Raw genomic sequence first — 21,531 nt, 5'->3', positions numbered from 1 at the left:
GGTTCCGTCGCTCGGGCCTTGCGTTGGTGGCGGCCAACTTCTGGATCATCTCAAGCCTCTGTCTGCTCCTTACCTGGGCCATCTCAACGCTGACTGTGGCTGGGCTGGCGCCGCTGCACCCTCTGCTCCTCAGGTAGCCTGTACCTTGCCTATACATCCTGCCGCCACACTGGTCTTCCTCAACGTGCCAGGCCCCACCACTCCTTCTCCAGACTGGTGGGCCCGGTGGACATCTGCTTCACCCCATTAGCATGAGATTGACGTTTGCGGCCTCCACACCACATTTGCCTCTGGCCCAATGGCAAACTGCCCACTGAGCGTCTCCAACACTGCCTGCTGGTCCTGTTAGTCCGCTTCCTCCTATGCTGCTATACCGCTCTTGCAAAAACAACAGTTGATGGACAGAATTCAGAACAATGTCATACATTTACCCCAGTGCAGAGATCCGGGCCTAAATCCATCATTTTTTTGCTGACCATGCCATTCCAGTTTGAACCCAGCCATATGCAAATCAGTCTTTACCCTGTGCCCCATGGGAACAGTCCAGCCCGAACTGCCAAGCCAGGTCCTCCCTGGACTGGAAACAAGCATCTTAGGACCGGTTTTGGGCTTACATCCCTCATCAGCCAGGATAGTTTAATTCCAGTGGCATGGAGAGCACGGACTCACGTCTGAGCATACCTGTCCCACTCGGGGTGACAAATACAAAAACAACAGTTGATGGACAGAATGCAGAACAATGTCATACATTCACCCCAGTACAGAGGTCTGGGCCTAAGTCCATCGTTTTTTTGCTCACAATGCCATTCCCGTTTGAACCCAGCCATATGCAAATCAGTCTTGACCCTGTGCCCCAAGGGAACAGTCCAGCCCGAACTGCCAAGCCATCAGCAGCCTATCCTGGCTGATAATGGCTGATAGCCAGAAACCGGTCCTAGGATGCTTAATTCTGGTCCAGGGAAGAAATGGCTTGGGAGTTCGGGCTGGACTGTTCCCATGAGGCACAGGGTCAAGACTGATTTGCATATGGCCATGTCTGAACTGGGGTGGCGTGGTGAGCAAAATAACAATGGATTAAACCCAGATCTGTGACTGGGGGGTGAACGTTTTGCCAATGTGCAACAGTCGGTCCATCATCTTGTGTGTTTTGCTGTTCGCCCTATGTGTAAAGGGTATGCCCAGATGTGGGTCCAGTGCTCACTATGCCACTGGAGTCAAGCTATCCTGGCTGATGACCGCTGATAGCCAGAAACCGGTCATAGGATGCTTGATTCTGGTCCTGGGAAGACATGGCTTGGCAGTTCGGGGTAGACTGTTCCCATGAGGCACAGGATCAAGACTGATTTGCATATGGCCATGTCTGAACTGGGGTGGTGTGGTGAGCAAAATAACGATGGATTAAACCCAGATCTGTGCCTGGGGTTGACTGTTTTGCCAATGTGCAACATTCCATCCATCATCTTTTGTGTTTTGCTATACCGCTCCTGGGCACAACGGTTCTCTCCGCACACCGTATCCTCTCTTCCGCTGCCAGATTGCACCTCCTGCCGGCCTTTCCCCCGTCATGGGGAGAACCGACCCTAAGAAGCCTAAAATCCCTTTGATCAGTGCTACCAGACACGCCCGGAGGGCGCAGGCGCTGACGGAGGGGACCCTCTTGCTCCATCGGATATGGCTCCAACGCGCGAGGACGACCTAAAGGCCATCATGTTGTACGTCAAGTCCACTGTTACCAACATAGAGGCTCAGCTGGATCAACTGTCAGCTTGCCTGGACACGGTGAAGGCCCGAGATGACTCCAACGATGTACGCCTTCAACATGTCGAGACCAGGGTGTTTGATGCGGAGGATGCTGCCACCCAGGATCACCAGAAACTGCTGCAGATGGACAAAATTCTAGATCTCATCCGGAACAAGAACGAGGACTTGGAGCTGCGCTCCCGCAGGAGCAACCTCCCCATCACAGGAGTGCCCGAATCTACCAATATCTCCTGAATGGAGGACTATGTGGAGCAGTTGGTTTGTGAGCTCTCTGGTGACGTTCTCTCCCCTGTCTTCATTGTCGAGCGGACCCACTGCTCCCTTGGCCCTCACCCTCACCCTGGCCCTGGCCTGCCAGCCTGCCCCATCATAGCCAAGATTCTGAACTTCAGGGACCGTAACGCCATTCTTCGGGCGGCCAGGGTGAAGGGCGACATCCGCCACCAAGGTAACTTTCTGTCATTCTATCCAGATGACACCACGGCGGTTAAGGCGGCTCGCCGTGAGTTTCTACCAGTGAAGCGGCTCCTTCAAAAGCACAAGATCTCCTACTCATTGGCATACCCAGCTAAACTGCGTGTCCAACAAGGCTCCAAGATGCTCTCTTTCCCAGATCCCAGAGAGGCGATGGCTTTTGCTAAAAAACTCGACATGTCACATCGCTCTTCGCCTGCCAACTCCCAAGCTGTCGCTGATAACAATCTTAGTGACAATGACTGACCTGATGTCAAGCACTGCCAATCTGCTATTTGTACTCTATGTCGCTCAGGCTCGAAGTTTCAATTCAGGCCTCTTGGTCAACAGTGCGCCCTCGGCGTTCCAGTTAATACTTTTGCCCTTTGCGTGGTTTCCTCTACTCCCTGATATTTATTTCTGTAGTTTGCCATCACTTATGGCTTGGCCACCCAGACTTTCTGGCAGGGGGGGTTGCTGAGTGACGTCATGCCCCCACAGGATAATTCCCTTCATGGACACAGACTTTTTCCTTCCTAGTTGTGGGTCCCTGGGGTGGGAATGGGTGGTACCTCAGCCTTATTGGGGGGGTTGGTGTGGGAGCGGGGGGAGGGTCTTCCGGGCTCTCTTGTTTTGTGGTGGGCACGGGTGGCTGGGAGTTGGGGATTCGGGATGGTTGGCCTTCATATGAGGCCTTATTGTTCTTTCTAGCACAGGCTCATTCCGCTGACGTTTCCATGGTATGTCCCCTCTCTCCTGCTGTCCAAACTCATACTGGGAAAATGTACTGTCTGAACTGTTTGCTCCCTATGAGGATTTAGTTGCGTTTTTGACTGAGCTACTTCATTGTGATTCCACGGTTACTGCACTGACATCCTTCCCCATTACCTATTACACTGCTCTATGCATTTGTTAGCAGTTTCTGCCTTCCTCTTCCCTCTTTTTCTGCACTAACTACCTTGACACGGCACCATGACTGCAACTACTCTCTGGATCTGGAATGTTCATGGGCTTAACGACCACCGTAAGGAGCGACTAGTCCATGCCCACCTCATACGGCACAAAGTGGACATTTGTGTTTACAAGAGATCCATCTATTCCAGGCTACCTCCTCTAGACTCCTTTCCCGACACTGGGGAGAAATTCACTCTTCCTTCTACTCGAATTACTCCCGGGGGTGTCCATTCTGCTGCGTAAAGGGCTCCCATGGCAACTCTCTCAAGTGTTAACTGACCATGGGGGGCGGTTTAGCGATTCTTCACGATTCCCTACAGGCTGAGCCCATGACACCTGTCGCTTTGTATGGCCCTAACTGCGATGACACGGACTTCTTTGCGCAGGTCTGGCACAACATCTCATCCCTTGGCCCTGCTGAGCTTCCCTGGGGGGTGATTTTAAAGTGACACTATCTGCCACTTTGGATCGGCCCGGCCCTCATGCCCCCCCCACCCGCGCGAGGCTTCACACCTCAGCTCTATTTTCTCAGACAACTCCCTATACGAAACGTGGCATCGCGCTCACCCTGCTGTACGGGAGGGCACCTGTGTCACTGGTTCCCGCGGCTGCTGGTCCCGTCTAGACCTATGGATCACCACTCCGGATGCCTTGGTCTGGCTCACCTCCAATGATCACATGGCGCGCACTCTCTCGGATCATGCTCCCATTCGCCTCTGCCTCCCACATTCCCCCACCATGCCTTCTCCTGGTGGCTCCCCCCTAAAGAGTTACGCGACTCAGTCTTCTGTGACGAGATACAAACCGCTATCACAAATTATTTCGATCTCAACGAGGGTTCGGTTGACTCCCCATCCACGCTCTGGGAAGGGTTTAAAGCCGTCATTCGCGGGGAATGTATCTCCGAGCAGTCTGGCGTCCTTCGCTCTATCCGTGGCACTCTTGACAAACTGGAGAGAGATTTTAGGTTCTCGGTAGGCTTTAATTACAGCCTCCGAGCACTATTTCATAATTTCTTTTTAACCTGTCTGCTGTTTCAAGCAAGACACGCTGTCTCCTAATCCTTTTTTTTATAGCACGGCATGCCACATTGGCGGCCATGCATTTGTTTTGACTATTTATTAATTTGTTTGTTGTTGTTTACTAGCGCACCATGCCGAGCTTTCGCATTAATAGAGGCCACGCCCCTTTCTTTAGACAAGCCGCGTCTAAAGTAAAGTCTGCACCCGCTATTAAAGTGAAACTGTGGCATGGGGTGCTTTTACAAAAAACATTTGTTTGTCAACTTGACAAACAAATGCTTTGTTTTGTAAAAGCGCTGCATATGGTGCTTTCACTTTAATGGCGGCAATGCCCCTTTCTTTAGAGGCGGCTCACTAAAGAAGGGGGCATTGCCTCCATTACCGCACCGAGAGGGCCTGGCGGTAATAAGAGTGATTCTAGACAGAAGACCGCAACTTACAAGAATCCCAACTGACTTTGTGATGTCCCTCCTGGAGATTTCTTCAGATCAAAGGGGTTTCGATGGGTGCTTGTTTTGCCCCGAACTTCGCAATCCTCTATGTCCATCACCAAGAAAGTACTATCATTTTACTGACCTCAACCCATTAAGGATCAACATAACCTTCTGGCGTCGTTACATAGACAGCATTCTGCTCATTTGGTCAGGAAGCAATGCGACCTTCCTCCAATTCGTGGATTGGCTACACACCTGCCAACAACATCTGAGGTTCACCATTGACTCCAAAGTAAACAACTTACCCTTCCTTGATCTATCACTACAAGTAGAAGATAACAAAATCGGGACAGCATTATTCAGAAAACTTACAGAGCGGAATACCTTATTGCTCTATTCCAGCTACCATCCGCGAGGCCTACGCAATGGCTTACCTTTTGGGCAATTTCTACGGATTCACCGTAATTGTAAGTGGAGAAAGGATTTCTTCAGGAAAGCCGCAGTCCTCACTGAGAAACTAATTTCACACGGCTACCCTAAGAAACTGGTAACCAGAACAAGACAACGTGCATGGTACACTCATCGTGAAACCTTACTCACATCCAGAGAGAAAAGGGTTAACTCGAGCATCCCTTTCGTCTCCACGTTTTCACCTACCAGCAATAAACTCTCGAAGATCATCAAAACAAACTGGAATCCACTGGCCCCACTCAACATATTAAATGTACCTTCTTTGTTCTCCTAGCGGAAGGGAAAAAACCTCTAGGACCATCTGGTACATGCCATCACATGGCCACAAACCAATACCAGGGAGAAAACAGTCAGAGGACTATAGGACCTCCCACCACTTCTTGGACATTACAAATGCCAAAGATGCTCTGCATGTTCCACCACACTAAACTCAAAATATTTTGAACATAAATGACAAAAACATACCTAAAATCCTTTACGAATTGCAAATTACAGAATGTCATATACTCAATATGCTGCCATTTTAATCTCCTGTACATTGGCCAGACCACCCAAATGGTCAAAGATTGTATCCTGCAACACTGTAGTCAAATCAGGTGTGGTGTGTTGACAGCACCTTTGGTCACACTCTTCAAAGAACATAACCACAATGAAACCGATTTCATCTGGATGGTGATTGATCAACCGTCCATACCTATTAGAGGTGGCGACATCCAGAGACTCCTGTACAGCTGCGAATGTCGCTGGCTAGCTCGCCTTAACACCATCGGACTTGGCCTGAATACGTTAGATGAATGGAATAAACTACTCACATAATCATCCTCTAAACCATACGTTCATCCTATTCCTCTCTGCACCAGAATGTACTTGTATTTCTGTATTCCCCACCATAGATCATAACCACCTGTTCACATATGGCTTACACCACAATAACCTGATATTCTGATTTACTGTGAATAACGCATGAATGTAATACAACTTTCAACAAGTACAGAAAACCTCTTCGCTGCACCTTACTCAGCACCAATGTTCTCCCAAAATACACTGTTTTAGGGACCTGATTTCATGTATATTACCTGTAATTTATTTATGTATCCATGTCAATTATGTGTACCCCTTCTTATCACTACTTTGTGTATTTAGGATATTCTTAAAGAAATGTTATGTTTTCCTCATGACTTTAAATCCTTGCTTAAACTGATGCATTTCACCAATTGTGAGTAATCACTACACATTAGCATGGGAACTGTGCTCCCGCCAAGTCTGTCTTCTCTTTCCCGCTGCACTCTTTCACTGACAGTAATGCGCTTTCAAGTGGTGTTACGTGATCGGAAGTGCGTCGTTATCCACGTCTGCCCACACTCTCATTGTCACAGCCTGACTCATGCCGGCTGCACCGATTAATTCCTGCTGACGCTATTGTATCCAAGTAAGTGCCCCCACCTAGGCAGTCTCTCCCCATCCCTAAACCTTAGGGCCTTGGCACTGACAGCCAACCCAACCGGTCCTCTGGCATCTTCCACGTAGGCAGCTTTACCAGCCGTGCTCTCGTGCAGCACGGGGTTCCCTTCGCCACGGCTTCTTCCAACGCCGCCTGGCTCTACGCCCGGAACCTTGACAGTCCCCGATTCGGCAAACCATGGTTTCCCCATGTTGCCGTCCAACTCCCGTCTTGCTTCCCGCATTGGAAATAAGTCACAGCTCCTTCCGAGCTCAATTAGGTGTTCCCCTCTACAATCCTTTCCCATAGACCTTGGGGTTTGCTCTACCTCCCCGCATGTGCCATGTTCACAACGCGCTGCCACGCGTTGGCTCCCCTTGCGCGTCATCACCCCCACTCTTCCTCTCTATTGCTTCCTGGCCCTCTATCATCCTCCCGACAGTCTCTCAACTGCGTTTCCCTTCCGCTATGCCTCCCTGGTTTGCAGACAACCTTTGGATTCAGATTACACCATTGCCAATCATAGGACACCCCCTTCAACCTCTTTTGCCGCCCCCACCGGCCAGAGCTTCTCAATAGGCACTGTCTTGATCCTGTGCCAGGGGTCCCCTTACTATTACTGAGTACTCCTGTTTTTCACTCCACAGACAGTACGAATAACAGCCCTTCTCATTCAAAGTAATCTCTTTACACCGTTTCTGTCAATTACCAAGTAAGTGTACCTACCTCTCCCTTCCCTTTCCACCCACTGTGATACCTCCCCCACACGTGCTTCACATTTTGCTCTGTCTGCGCATAGGTTTCATCAGTGGCATCCTAGCACCTTCTTTGACAGAGCCCTCCGTCTATCTCGAGTAAGTTCACTTTTGGAACAGTTAACTGTGTGCTTATCCACTTTTTTCTTCCATAAGCCCAGTTACGCTGTATTTTTCAGCAGCGCCCTTTATACAACTCTACCCTTGACCTAGTTTGGGCTCCACATTCCTCTCTAAACTCCTTCTTACTTTGACCTACCTGTCCTTCTTGGTCCACCAACTGAACACAAAAATATGGAAATGTATGTATCCTTCTATCCCCAGCACTGCAATTAAAATAAAACGTAACTTGGTCCTGATGATGGCCTAACACCTCTGCAGGCCGCAACGTCGTCGACATCCACAGCGGAAATCCTAGCGCCCTCATTTACGGATACCCCACTCATTTGAATTTTTGTATTCATGTACCATTAATTGCTTGGGTATCCTGAATATGTAAAGCATTTCTTAAAATCCCACTTGTCTCTTGTTGCGCCCATCACTATCGCTGTATATACCACGGCACGCGCCACTTGCGCTGTCACTATACTTCACGAGCACTTGTGCACAGTATTTTGTAGGTTACATGTCATGCAATGTAACGCAGTGTACTGCCCCATGTGCTTGTACATATGAAGTCTAATATTTCCAACATGCTTGTCGATTGAAATACATTTAACATTTACAAGAACATGTCTCCTTGGTTTTTCCCCCTTTAGATTTAATCCTTCGCAACTATTTGTGCCACATATTCTTGACCTTCAAGTAATACCATTGTTTGAGACACTGTTTGTTCTAGATTTTTACCCTAGTCTCCTTGTGGTTTATGGGCTACCTCCTGTAGTCTGATACTGCTTTATTAACGTGAAAGTGTAACATGGGGCGTTTGTAAACAACAACAAATATTTGCAATGCAACAGGTCTCGCATTTGAGAGAATTTAAGCTATTGTCATTTACAATGCCAATAGCTCAAACTCTCGGAAATGTGATACCTCTTGCATTGCACCTATTGCATTGCAAATGCTTGTTGTGACTGTATGTGGGCCTGTTTTATGGTTGGCTCGGCTGATTTTACTGTTGATTTTTCTGATATCACCATAAACATTACATACAGCTAGCACAAATGCATGAAGTCTCCCATACCTTCCAGAACACCACTACAGCGTGTCTACAAGTTTAAAATCAACCTGATTCACAAATGTGCGCCATTTTGTTAGCTATCAATTTCACTAATGGGACCACTTTTATGACCAGATTTACAAAAGGATTACGTTGCACTTGCGTCATGTAAGACACAAGTGCAACGCAAGCCTTAAGTGTCATTTAGTATGCCACACAGAGTAACCATGTGTGGCTCTGCTTGGCATAGTAAATCGAGAGTAATGCAATGCAGTGCAAGTCGCTGCCTCGAGTTACTCTGCCCTGGTATGGCGTTCCTTGGGTGGTGCATGGGTGTTCCCACACATCCACCCATGGATTCTGGCGTATTCCCAGATTTACTACCAGTAGTAAATTTGAGAATGCGTCAAACTGACATTCTGCAGCACACACAGAAAGAGGAAAAAGTCTCTAAGCTTTGTTTTTGTGCTGGAAGGTGTCCCTTCAAGCACAAAAACAACCCTGGTGCAACGCAGGCACCCTTGCACCATGGTGAAAGAGTACCTACATTAGTGCTAGGCTGCACTGTGTGTGCCAGCGCAGAGAGAGAGCAGAAATGTGCCATTTCTTAGTAGATATGGTGCATTCCTGCCCTCTCCATGAGGGCAGTGCTACAAGTGGTCTTTCTGCGCTGCTCTGCGTCACATATTTGCAAATCTAGTGCTTCATTTGGTGCCCTGGTCTATTTTCTGTCCCAGTCTGACTGTCAATAAACAAAAAAGTCATAGAAAGGAGTTTGTAGGCCAATAAAAAGAAAAAGGAAAAAAACTAAAAGACTTGCATACAGTAATTGCCCTCCACTTGATGGGATGGCATACCAGACATCCAAGGGGCATATTTACAAAAAATTGGCTTAGAGCAGCTTTCGCTGTGCTGTTCTATGCTAATTGGAAAGGGCACGAATGTACTGTGTTTACAAGTTATGGTGCATTCATGTCCTTTCAGCCAGTGCCGGCGCACAATTAGCAGCTGTGCACCAATGCAGGCACCGTGTAGTCTGTGTTGGTGGAATGATTGTTTTTGTGCAGGAAGGTGCACCTTACTGCACATAAACAATCATCGGAGGTGTTTCTCTCTTTCCATGTGTGCTGAAAAATGCAGCACACGTGGAAAGGGGAAAAAACGAAGAGAAATGTTATTTCTCCTTGTTACACTACCACTGGGGAGATGCACGGTTTTAACGCATTCCCAGATCTACACCTTGTTGTAAATCTGGGAATGTGTCAAAATCTATGGGATTTGCAATGGAACGCTCACTGCAACGCCCAAGTCACGCCTCCCCGATGCAGTGTGAGGCAACACAGCAGCTTGCTCTGCGTTACCTCACTCCACGCCTTCAAGGCCATGAATAGCCATGCAGGGTGGCTTTACGTGGCCTTGTAGATATGACTAAACTCTGGGCACCACCGGAACGTCACAAAAAGTGACGTTCCAACGGCGCACATAGCGTATAAAAAAGCCCCAAAGAGCACAGGCCTCTGTGTGCTTTCAAGAGGGCTAGAGTGTTTCTGTTAGATGATCCAGGGGAGGCCACTGTAAATGGAAAGTTATACAGGAAACAATTCAAAAACAGGAAATGAAAAAGAAAAAAAGATATTTTTTTCACAGAGGTTCAGAAAAAGTATTTATATGATATTAGGCTTACTACTTAGAGAAAGCTGGGTTAATGGGTCTGCTTGTTTCCTGCGCGGTGCCGCGGGCAACCAGGGGCATAGGAAGGGGGGATGTGGTAGGTACTGGCCTCCCCGGGTGTCATCACTGAGGGGGGTGACAAAATGGCAAAAATATGTGTTTTAACCGCGGCAGCAATTTCGCAGCGGTGCGGCGGTTTAGCGGAGTGGGCGGGGCCGCGTTGGCCAACAGACGTGCGCAGCACTAGGAAGGTTAGTGCGTGTGACAGCCGTTGGCTGACAGAAGCACGCAAGGGGTTATACACATATTTTTGCCATTTTGTCAAGCCGGGAATGACAAGAAATTTACCGCACCGGGTACCACCTGACCTTGCTACGCCACTGCGAGCAGCACTGCCACAGGTAAAGAAGTTGGAAGGGTAGTTTGGATGGGGTCCAAGACCAGTGCCCTGGGCTCACTACAGACTGTCTTATGTAACTCGCCATCTCCGCAGGAGGCGCCTTCTGGCCAGGGATGAAAGTAGAACAGTCCGTAAGCAGACAACACATTGACTCGTAGACAGTTAATCCCCAGAAATATCAACACCGCTGCTTTGTTTAAATCCCTTTCAAACCCCAAGAAAACAAAAGCAATAAATAACCCAGCTGGCATTTCTCAGTGTGTGGATTTTTTAATGTTTTTATACAGTTTGTTTCCTTTGGCCTCGCTTCGTCGATTCATTTCGGATTCCAGCAGCACAGTATGAATGCGAGCGACTTTAGAAAAGGAAATCACATAAACTTTCAAAAACAAATCTCTTAAGACCGCCAATCCTTTATTTCCTCTGAAAAGCCTACTCCTTCTCACCCTGCGCATTTCTAGCCCAAAAGTCTGTGGCAATAATACCCTGCTGAAGTCCCAGAGACAAAAAATGCAGCTTGCTCACACAGGACGCAACAGAAATGTACCTTACGGCTATTTAGGATCTTAATGTTCTCAAACTTTATCAGGTCCTTCTGACCTATACTCTGACATCACACCCTACCATCTTGCACTGCACCATTGGCAATACACCTATTGTCAACGTGGTGTGACTGCCACCGGCGGCCAGTCCAAGCCAGCTCCATGGCCCATGATACCAAGTTAAGTGGAGTGCAAAATTTGGAAAATCAAAATGGCGGCGTTAACTGGATGGTTTGTTAAATGTATGAGTGGAAGAGAGATGATCTAGGCCGCCCATACCTTCATGGTACATTTTTCGTTTAACTGACATGGTGGATCATGATAGCCCAAGGCATGCTTTAGGATTTAAGCGCACAAAGTAAAGAAATTCAGTATATACCAGGGATAGAACGACATTGAAAATGAGCCCTTCTCACACACTTAGATAGGGGCATTGATACAGTATCTGTCATTTCTTTTTGTCTTTACCCTGTTCCAGGAGAATATACACAGTGTGATTGGAAATGGGCCCTGGGCATCCCAGCAGAGGACTTTATTGCATAAGCGTCTACCACAAATGTTCTTTTTGGACTCGTAATGCTTACGTATGACCAATACAAAAACTATAAGAATCAACAATTTTGTACAAAAATACAATGTTTTAAAATTTCTTACACACAATTCTTAACGGTTATCAATGAGTTTTACTATATATAAAAATCTGTATATATATTTGTAACTATGTTGTATTTGGGATTTTAGCAAAAGATGTATTGTTTACATATTAGCTTACTAGGATTTGCCAAAAATTGAACGATCAACATATGTCTTCAGGTCCAATCACGATCAAGCTTTAAAAAGGCACACATGGAATAGGTGCTAAATTAGAAAATGTCGTTCTCGATTCAACTAAACAGTAGACTCCCATTGTCCTCAAGGAAGCAACCACCGTAGGCAAAGTCGATTGGTCCAAAGTTCTTGGTGCCCTTCTTGAGTTTCAGTGAATCTGTTTCTCAGTGCTTCTTCTTTCATTTGGTGGAATGATGGGTCCATTCCCAACAATTCTTATTCAAAGAGGCCTCAAGGTACACTTTGCAAATGCTCACTCTTTTCCGCTAGTTTACAGTCCGCTTTTACAATCCAGCGAGGGTAGCTGTAAAACACAAAAATTGAGAGATTCAGGTTAACCATAATTTGATACACTCTAAGTAGGCAACGGATAGCATGTGGATGAATTCAGAGACCAATGTGCACCTAAAAATAAATTAGGGTCTCAAAACAGTGATTTGCTGGTGATAAGGCTCCAATTTGATTTTCTGAATCAAGTATGACAAATGTTACCTTTGCAAAGCACATTTGCGAATGTGGAATTTCCAACAGGGAGATGGAATATCTACAATTGTAAATATAGGGCTGGGGCAGGGTTTGTGGGAATTGCTGGAAGGATCATTCTGCAAAGGTAGGTGAACCCCACAAACTATATGAGTTTATGCATGACCTATGCAGGTAATTTCCAGCATACAAAGGTTTGCTAATATACTCCTCTTAAGGGAAGATGAAAGTATGTTTCCAAGATATAAATAGAGAGGAAGTATCACAATACATAAAGGGGTATGAATCGGGGAGGGGTTTCTTCATAGCCTAAAATATTTTTCTGGTAGAATAAAAATAAATATAATGTGCAAACAAAAGCACATTGCATCATTTGAGTACTCCTGAATATCTATAAATGGTATAACTTTATAGGAGCCGTCTGTAGTGCACATTCCAAGTTTGGTCATTATAAGATAAAGTGTAATATAGACCAGTTAACAGTTTCTTTAATAAAAAAAAAAGGAGCATAAGGAGCTGTAGTCGGAGTGCTTAAAAAAAACATTCCCTAATTTTTCTACCTGTTCATGCTTTGTTACAGACTCTTCGCTCTTTTGATACCTAATGCATAATTTATTTTTACACAATTTATTCATGATATGGGCCCTCATTCACAAATGTATTTGCACACTTAAGGTGAAATTAGGTGCACAAATACATGTATTTATGCGTCTAAATTCACGTTTCCTATTCAGAAAATATGAAATTTTACTTGTAAATAAATCTAAACATAGATAAATTTACACCCACATGGGGGATTTTACATGTGAGCAAATCTGCTCACAGTGACACGCTGTGGGCAATTTGGAGTGTAAATGGCGTCCAAGTCAGTGAAAACTAACTTTTGGAGGTGCAATAATTCCAGTTGAAGGCAGGAGAAAGCAATACATAGGGCAGTACACCAAACACACAAAAGGTGAAGGGAGCAAATAAATACTAAGCATGCTCCCCATGAGGACATTCCACCCGGAACTAATAAACGAGACCCCTCTACAAGGAAACCCAAGAAGCCTCAGATCAGTTTTGCCTGGTTAAAAGGTAAGTTCTAGCGTAGATTCTGTGGCACAGAAAGCAAGAGACCCATGTATGGGCATACTCTTGGCTTCTCCAAGTGTTAAACTAAACACAGAAAAGGTGATGGGGAGGAATACTTGCAGATAGTTTAAACCATTGGCAATCGATGTGGGGCAGCATTCCAACCTATCATTTTTTCCCACTGTGCCCCTCTATTGTTTTGACATGTTTTAATGTTTTTTTGTTGTTTTTAAGTTAACACCTGTAACAGTTTCTATACCTCTTAGCAGAGTGACAACAACATAATTGCTGGAAACAGGAGAGTAACAGCCTTATTTCCCAATGGTATTCACATTGTATAATATCATTGTTCGCTAAGTGTTTCATTGAACATGCAGTGACAAAATGTGAAGACAATCTCAACAGTTTTAAACAGGGGGGAAGAATAGGGGATAGGAAGCATATCAGATGCGGGGGAGAGGTATCAATGGAGCAAGACGGTTGGATATGAGCTGAGGGCAGGAAAGTAGACGTCTTTCACTCCAATCCCCAAACACCAGGGGACTGAGGCAAATGGAAGGGCCAAGCATATGCTTGGGGCAGCTTCCATGATAGCAGTGGGGAGGAGGTCCCTCCTGGGCAACAAGCACCATAGCGAGGATATATTAGACCAACTGCGCAAAAGGTGAAGTATGGTAAGGGTCATTAGAGGTTTGGTTGCTCCAGGCATGCTGGAGAGACAGAGATAGATCACTCCTTGCGCAGCTGAGTGACTAGATGAAGAGGTGTCGTCATCTACCAACCCTCGGACCTGGAACAAAAGGGCATGGAAACAGGGTATTTCTGGAGCCCCCATGGCTTCCTCTAATCTCAAAGCAGTGTCCCTGGCCACAGGCCAAGCCTGAAGCGAAAGCTGTAACATCATCAGAGCAGGAGGCTGCAAAGCCCTCCAGTGGGGTGTGATGATGCGCATGGCCAGAGCCAAGGCCAGGTCCAGGAAGTGCTCTTTGATTCTATTTTTGGCAGTGTGTGAGAAGCAGCCTGGGGAGCTTGCCTCCCAGGTTTGGGAATGGAATCAGCTGCACAAGCTGTGTAGCAATTGCAGTTTGATACTTTGAGAGGGACCTGCAAGTGCACAGCATGTGGTGTAGGACAGCATTAGGGGACTTGACATTGTGGCAAGTGGCATTCGCCTCAGTGAAGTATTGAATTATCTTGGCTGGAGGCAGGTAAGCATAAGGTATAAGCTCTATGTAAAATGAAGAATTGAATGAGTTTGAAACTAGCGTTCTTAGAGACAGCATCAGGATAAGCAACCCTATCCCAATCCCTGTCAGAGAGTTCAAAATAAATCACAGGATTCAATTGTTTCCAGCTTTAACAAAAGATGATCTGCCTCTGGATTTAAGACATGCTGTCAAAGAAGAGGTATGAGATTTCTTTGGTAAAGAGATAGGACAGTTAAAATGTGCTGAACCTGTAAAAATGAGGGTAAAACCTGGGACATTGGGAGGAGCTACGCTAGCAAACAAGATGGCGGCGTAGGCTCCCGGCTCCGCCGACCTCCGACTCCTGCCAGAAGATCCTGTTATCTATCCTGTTTTTGCGCCCTGCCTCCGTGTGCATGAACCGGACTAGAGCTTAATGGTGCGATCCCGAGATTTCTACCAGTTTGGTAGACAAAGATACATCGTGTGGCAGTGTGCGGCCTGGACCAGCTTGGAAGCCGGGGTCTCGAGCACTGGCCCAGCCGGGTTCCAGTTGAACAACATCGGCTGTAGTTGTGTGACAGGGTCCAGTCTACCGAAGTGGAAGATTTTCTTGGACCGATGTTGACGACGGTTGGCTGAATTGGTAAACATCGAAGGAGGGGTGACTATGCACAACTAAAGCGGTGGGCGGAGGTCCCTGGCCCGGTGGCCCGGTCAGGGCCCCGCCGCTGTTCGCTGGGGTGGGATCTCCGCCTGCGGTGGCGGAGTCCGGATTGTTATTGTAACCAAGGATAAGTCTCCCCCCCCCTGCAGTCGTCCGTTCCACATCCACCTGTTCTCCCTGGGGAGATCGGGCTCTCTGGGGACGTGAACATGATCGAAACCGAGCGAGGAGTGGTGGAACTGACCGAGAGTGACCTGTCACTACAAACTGTGCTGGCAGCCATAGGGTCACTTCATGTTTGCGTTGAACCCCACATTTACAAAATGATAGCGCGTTTGTCTGGAATTGGACAGATTGGACCGGACCCTGCTCCACTACAAGAAATGAAACGACTCGAGATACCCAAGATGGCCACTTCGATGGAGGAAGCAGATCCCGTACTATGGGAGGTGTCGGAGCCTCTGACCAGTGTTTGGCTGATGAGAGCGAGCTTGATGCCGCAAATGGATTGTCAGGCCTACGATCGTTGCCGACTATGGAAGGACTACTTGATGCTCCCATTCCGGAGACTTTTGATGGGAACTGTTATTGGTTTGAAACTGCGTCACTCCCCTATACATCGCCACCGCTAAGATGGCGGACGGAACAACGTTGGGAGTTCATAGCGGTGAGGGGAGTCTTTGGACCTGATGGAGTTCCCAGCACTTTCATCTCTCTGCTACGTCTCGGTTTGAACTTCGCTACAGCTTTTTCGTGCTTTGACTATCCTGCGGAAGCGGCAGTTCGTCCGGAAGGGGCTCACTTGTCTGATCGGAAGGGTCAAGGATGAGACTGAGTGACTGAGTTTGGCATCGAGTCTTGCTGGACATGGGGTTTGCAATCATGATGCTTTCGGGAGGTTGGGTGGTGTTTGAAGTTTTCCCCTGTTGCGCTACTTATTTGCAGCCTAGTAGATTTCTTGACCTTAGTCTGGAGATTCTTGGTTCTGGCGGGGGGGAGGGGAGGGGGGGGGGTGGACGGGGGCATGTATGAAGATGCCCTCCTCCATTTTCTATTTTTAGTATTTAGTTAGTTGGGGCGACAGGCACACTGCTAGTTGGGGTTAGGCGATAGCCATATGCAGGGGTGCAGGGTGGGGGGATGGGTTTATTCTTTTGTCTTCATTTTTGTTTTTATGGTTTCTTTTTCTACGCACTCTCTTTCACTTTCCTTTAATAAGTATAGTTGGTGAAACATCCTGACTTTGATTGTATTCTAGTATCTGGTGCTCATGCTTCTTTTATTATCCTGATTTTATGGGTGGGCAGGCTCTGAGGGCTGGCGCTTCATGTGGATCGTATATTGTACTGTTGCACATCCTGCTTCTCAAACATTAGCGTAGGCGTCTCAACTATTTTTCGCTGCCTAGCATCTATCCTGTTTCTAAGCCTGTTCGCCTTATTATTCTGTTTGACTGTATGGCACCTGATATGTCTATTTCCTTCTTTGTTTTGAAAATAATAAAAAGATTTATAAAAAAAAAATTAAAAAAAAAAAAACCTGGGACAGTTTTGCCCAGAATAAAACAGTATAATCTTTCAAAGGAAGCAGAAGAAGGAATGAGACCTGATCTTGTAAAAATGATTGAGGAGGAATTTCTTCAGGAAGTGTTTTTTAGCCCTTGCATCTCTCCTTTGATGGGAATAAAGAAACAGGGTGGGAAATGGCTCGTTGTGAAGGATCTGAGAAAAATAACTAAAATTGTCATGAAAGATCTAGTAAATTTGAGGTTGCCCTGTAACTCAGTCTTGGTGGAGTATATTAATGACCTACTGGTTGCAACAAAGACAAATCAACTTTGCTGAATCATTTACCTGAAAGTGGTCACGTGGTTTCCCAAAGAAAGAGGCAGTATTGTAGAAAGAAAGTAATTTATCTTGGGTGCAATATTGAGAAAGATACAAGTAAAGTCTGAAAAGGATGTGTTTCTGCAATTCTGAAAATTAGTGCTCATACCACCCAGAGGGAGGAGAGTATGTTTCTGGAAATTGCTGGCTACTGTCATCAGTGGATTCCAAATTTTTGTCTTGGTTGCAAAACTTTTAATAAGGTTGACTCTCAGTGACATCAAAGATCCGGAACCATTTGACAAAGAGTGTTCAGAGGCATTCCGGACATTTGAGTTCATGCAATGTACTCGCCCTTAGGATTCCAGTTTATAATTTGACCTTCTTTTTGTATTGCCATGAGTGAGGTGGGTGTGTATTATTAATCCTTACCAATAGACAATTTGGGACTATGAGACCAGTAGCCTACTTTTCAACTGTTTTGGACCCAGAAGCTGTAAGAGTTCCTGGTTGTTTGCATGGCTGTTAAACAAAGTCAAGGAATAGTAATGGGACATACTTTAATTGTATATGTCCCACACTCAGTTTAGATTTTATTAACCTGTACAAGAACACAGCAAATGACAAAAGGGTGATTAATTAGATACAAGCCATGCTTGCAGCAGAGAACATATTGATTAAGAGATGTAATTCACTTAATCCAGCAACACTGCTTCATATTCCAGATAAAGGTAGTGAAGTCAGGGACCTTGATGTAAATGAGGATAAAGATGACAACATAATTGTATTGCGGCTACAGAATTATCTACCATACTGTGAGGAAGTAGGCTTTTTACAGGTTCTCTCCCCACTTTCCCCCCCCATTTTGACTACTGGTGTAAATGACTCTGAGATGACCTCAGCCCTGCTAATCAGGACTCAGTGCATGTGCTCTGACCATTAAAATGGTGAATGTTTAATTGACTTACACCCAATTGGCACAGCCTAACTTACTTGCAGGTCCCAGCTAGTATATGGTACCAGGGTACCCAGTGCCCGTAAATTAGAGTGTCCCCTCAGGGACTGTAGCACTTGTTGTGCCACCCTAAGAGGGAGTAGGTAAACATGACTTCCAGTACCCAGGGCCCGTAAATTAGAGTGTCCCCTCAGGGACTTTGGCACTTGTTGTGCCACCCTAAGAGGGATGTATGACGTTACAACGCATACTTTAACAACGCATACCACTACAACACAATTTTTACAACGCAGGATCCTTTACAACGAATGCCTTTACAACGCATGACATTACATAGCAGTTGCTATTACAACGCATGCCATTACAACGTAAGTATAGGTAAGTATATAATTTTAAATAAAAATGTAATTAATAAATATTTCATTAGTTTATTTTATTTAAGTAAATTTTTTATTAATGTATTTGTAAATATATATATATATATATTTTTTAAAATAGTGTATGTGTATAAAAATAATATCATAACTCCAGGGGGAAGTAATAGTAGGGTAAGTGCTGGATAATGTAGGAGTAAAAAATACTATTCTAACTCCAGGGGGTGTAATAGTAGGGTAAGTGCTAGATAGTGTAGGGGTAAAAATTACTATTCTAACTCCAGGGGGGTGTAATAGTAGGGTAAGTGCTGGATAGTGTAGGGATAAAAATTACTATTCTAACTCCAGGGGGGTGTAATAGTAGGGTAAGTGCTGGATAATGTAGGGGTAAAAATTACTATTCTAACTCCAGGGGGTTGTATTAGTAGGGTAAGTGCTGGATAGTGTAGGGGTAAAAATTACTATTCTAACTCCAGGGGGGTGTAATAGTAGGGTAAGTGCTGGATAGTGTATGGGTAAAAATTACTATTCTAACTCCAGGGGGGAGTAATAGTAGGGTAAGTGCTGGATAATGTAGGAGTAAAAAATACTATTCTAACTCCAGGGGGGTGTAATAGTAGGGTAAGTGCTGGATAGTGTAGGGGTAAAATTACTATTCTAACTCCAGAGGGGGTGTAATAGTAGGGTAAGTGCTGGATAGTGTAGGGGTAAAAATTACTATTCTAACTCCAGGGGGGTGTAATAGTAGGGTAAGTGCTGGATAATGTAGGGGTAAAAATTACTATTCTAACTCCAGGGGGGTGTAATAGTAGGGTAAGTGCTGGATAGTGTAGGGGTAAACATTACTATTCTAACTCCAGGGGGGTGTAATAGTAGGGTAAGTGCTGGATAGTGTAGGGGTAAACATTTCTATCCTAACTCCAGGGGGGTGTAATAGTAGGGTAAGTGCTGGATAATGTAGGGGTAAAAATTACTATTCTAACTCCAGGGGGGTGTAATAGTAGGGTAAGTTCTGGATAGTGTAGGGGTAGAAATTACTATTTTAACTCCAGGGGTGTAATAGTAGGGTAAGTGCTGGATAGTGTAGGGGTAAAAATTACTATTCTAACTCCAGGGGGGTGTAATAGTAGGGTAAGTGCTGGCTAATGTAGGGGTAAAAATTACTATTCTAACCCCAGGGGGGTGCAATAGTAGGGTAAGTGCTGGATAGTGTAGGGGTAAAAATTACTATTCTAACTCCAGGGGGGTGTAATAGTAGGGTAAGTGCTGGATAGTGTAGGGATAAAAATTACTATTCTAACTCGAGGGGGGTGTAATAGTAGGGTAAGTGCTGGATAATGTAGGGGTAAAAATTACTATTCTAACTCCAGGGGGGTGTATTAGTAGGGTAAGTGCTGGATAGTGTAGGGGTAAAAATTACTATTCTAACTCCAGGGGGGTGTAATAGTAGGGTTAGTGCTGGATAGTGTATGGGTAAAAATTACTATTCTAACTCCAGGGGGGAGTAATAGTAGGGTAAGTGCTGGATAGTGTAGGGGTAAAATTACTATTCTAACTCCAGGGGGGTGTAATAGTAGGGTAAGTGCTGGATAGTGTAGGGGTAAAAATTACTATTCTAACTCCAGGGGGGTGTAATAGTAGGGTAAGTGCTGGATAATGTAGGGGTAAAAATTACTATTCTAACTCCAGGGGGGTGTAGTAGTAGGGTAAGTGCTGGATAGTGTAGGGGTAAAAATTACTATTCTAACTCCAGGGGGGTGTAATAGTAGGGTCAGTGCTGGATAGTGTAGGGGTAAAAATTTCTATTCTAACTCCAGGGGGGTGTAATAGTAGGGTAAGTGCTGGATAATGTAGGGGTAAAAATTACTATTCTAACTCCAGGGAGGTGTAATAGTAGGGTAAGTTCTGGATAGTGTAGGGGTAGAAATTACTATTTTAACTCCAGGGGGTGTAATAGTAGGGTAAGTGCTGGATAGTGTAGGGGTAAAAATTACTATTCTAACTCCAGAGGGGTGTAATAGTAGGGTAAGTGCTGGCTAATGTAGGGGTAAAAATTACTATTCTAACTCCAGGGGGTGTAATAGTAGGGTAAGTGCTGGATAGTGTACGGGTAAAAATTACTATTTTAACTCCAGGGGGGTGTAATAGTAGGGTAAGTGCTGGATAGTGTAGGGATAAAAATTACTATTCTAACTCCAGGGGGGTGTAATAGTAGGGTAAGTGCTGGATAATGTAGGGGTAAAAATTACTATAATAACTCCAGGGGGGTGTATTAGTAGGGTAAGTGCTGGATAGTGTAGGGGTAAAAATTACTATTCTAACTCCAGGGGGGTGTAATAGTAGGGTAAGTGCTGGATAGTGTATGGGTAAAAATTACTATTCTAACTCCAGGGGGGAGTAATAGTAGGGTAAGTGCTGGATAATGTAGGAGTAAAAAATACTATTCTAACTCCAGGGGGGTGTAATAGTAGGGTAAGTGCTGGATAGTGTAGGGGTAAAATTACTATTCTAACTCCAGGGGGGTGTAATAGTAGGGTAAGTGCTGGATAGTGTAGGGGTAAAATTACTATTCTAACTCCAGGGGGGTGTAATAGTAGGGTAAGTGCTGGATAGTGTAGGGGTAAAAATTACTATTCTAACTCCAGGGGGGTGTAATAGTAGGGTAAGTGCTGGATAATGTAGGGGTAAAAATTACTATTCTAATTCCAGGGGGGTGTAGTAGTAGGGTAAGTGCTGGATAGTGTAGGGGTAAAAATTACTATTCTAACTCCAATGGGGGTGTAATAGTAGGGTAAATGCTGGATAGTGTAGGGGTAGAAATTTCTATTCTAACTCCAGGGGGGTGTAATAGTAGGGTAAGTGCTGGATAATGTAGGGGTAAAAATTACTATTCTAACTCCAGGGAGGTGTAATAGTAGGGTAAGTTCTGGATAGTGTAGGGGTAGAAATTACTATTTTAACTCCAGGGGGTGTAATAGTAGGGTAAGTGCTGGATAGTGTATGGGTAAAAATTACTATTCTAACTCCAGGGGGGAGTAATAGTAGGGTAAGTGCTGGATAATGTAGGAGTAAAA

The 21,531-nt window shown here is 45.4% G+C and overlaps 1 protein-coding gene across 1 annotated transcript in view; it reads right to left on the bottom strand.

The window, feature by feature from the left end:
- Positions 1-10,778: 10,778 nt before the first annotated feature.
- The window catches only part of COLEC12 (collectin subfamily member 12), a 567,105-nt gene continuing 556,352 nt past the window's right edge, over positions 10,779-21,531 (bottom strand). The window contains exon 10 of the mRNA XM_086965616.1: positions 10,779-12,195. Coding sequence (XP_086821742.1) covers positions 12,176-12,195 — 20 coding nt within the window. The 3' untranslated portion in view covers positions 10,779-12,175. The remainder of the gene's footprint in view (positions 12,196-21,531) is intronic.

The sequence above is a fragment of the Lissotriton vulgaris genome, chromosome 4_1, assembly GCF_964263255.1.
Source record: "Lissotriton vulgaris chromosome 4_1, aLisVul1.2, whole genome shotgun sequence".
Lineage (NCBI taxonomy): Eukaryota > Metazoa > Chordata > Amphibia > Caudata > Salamandridae > Lissotriton > Lissotriton vulgaris.
This window is presented reverse-complemented; position numbering and strand designations above follow the sequence as displayed.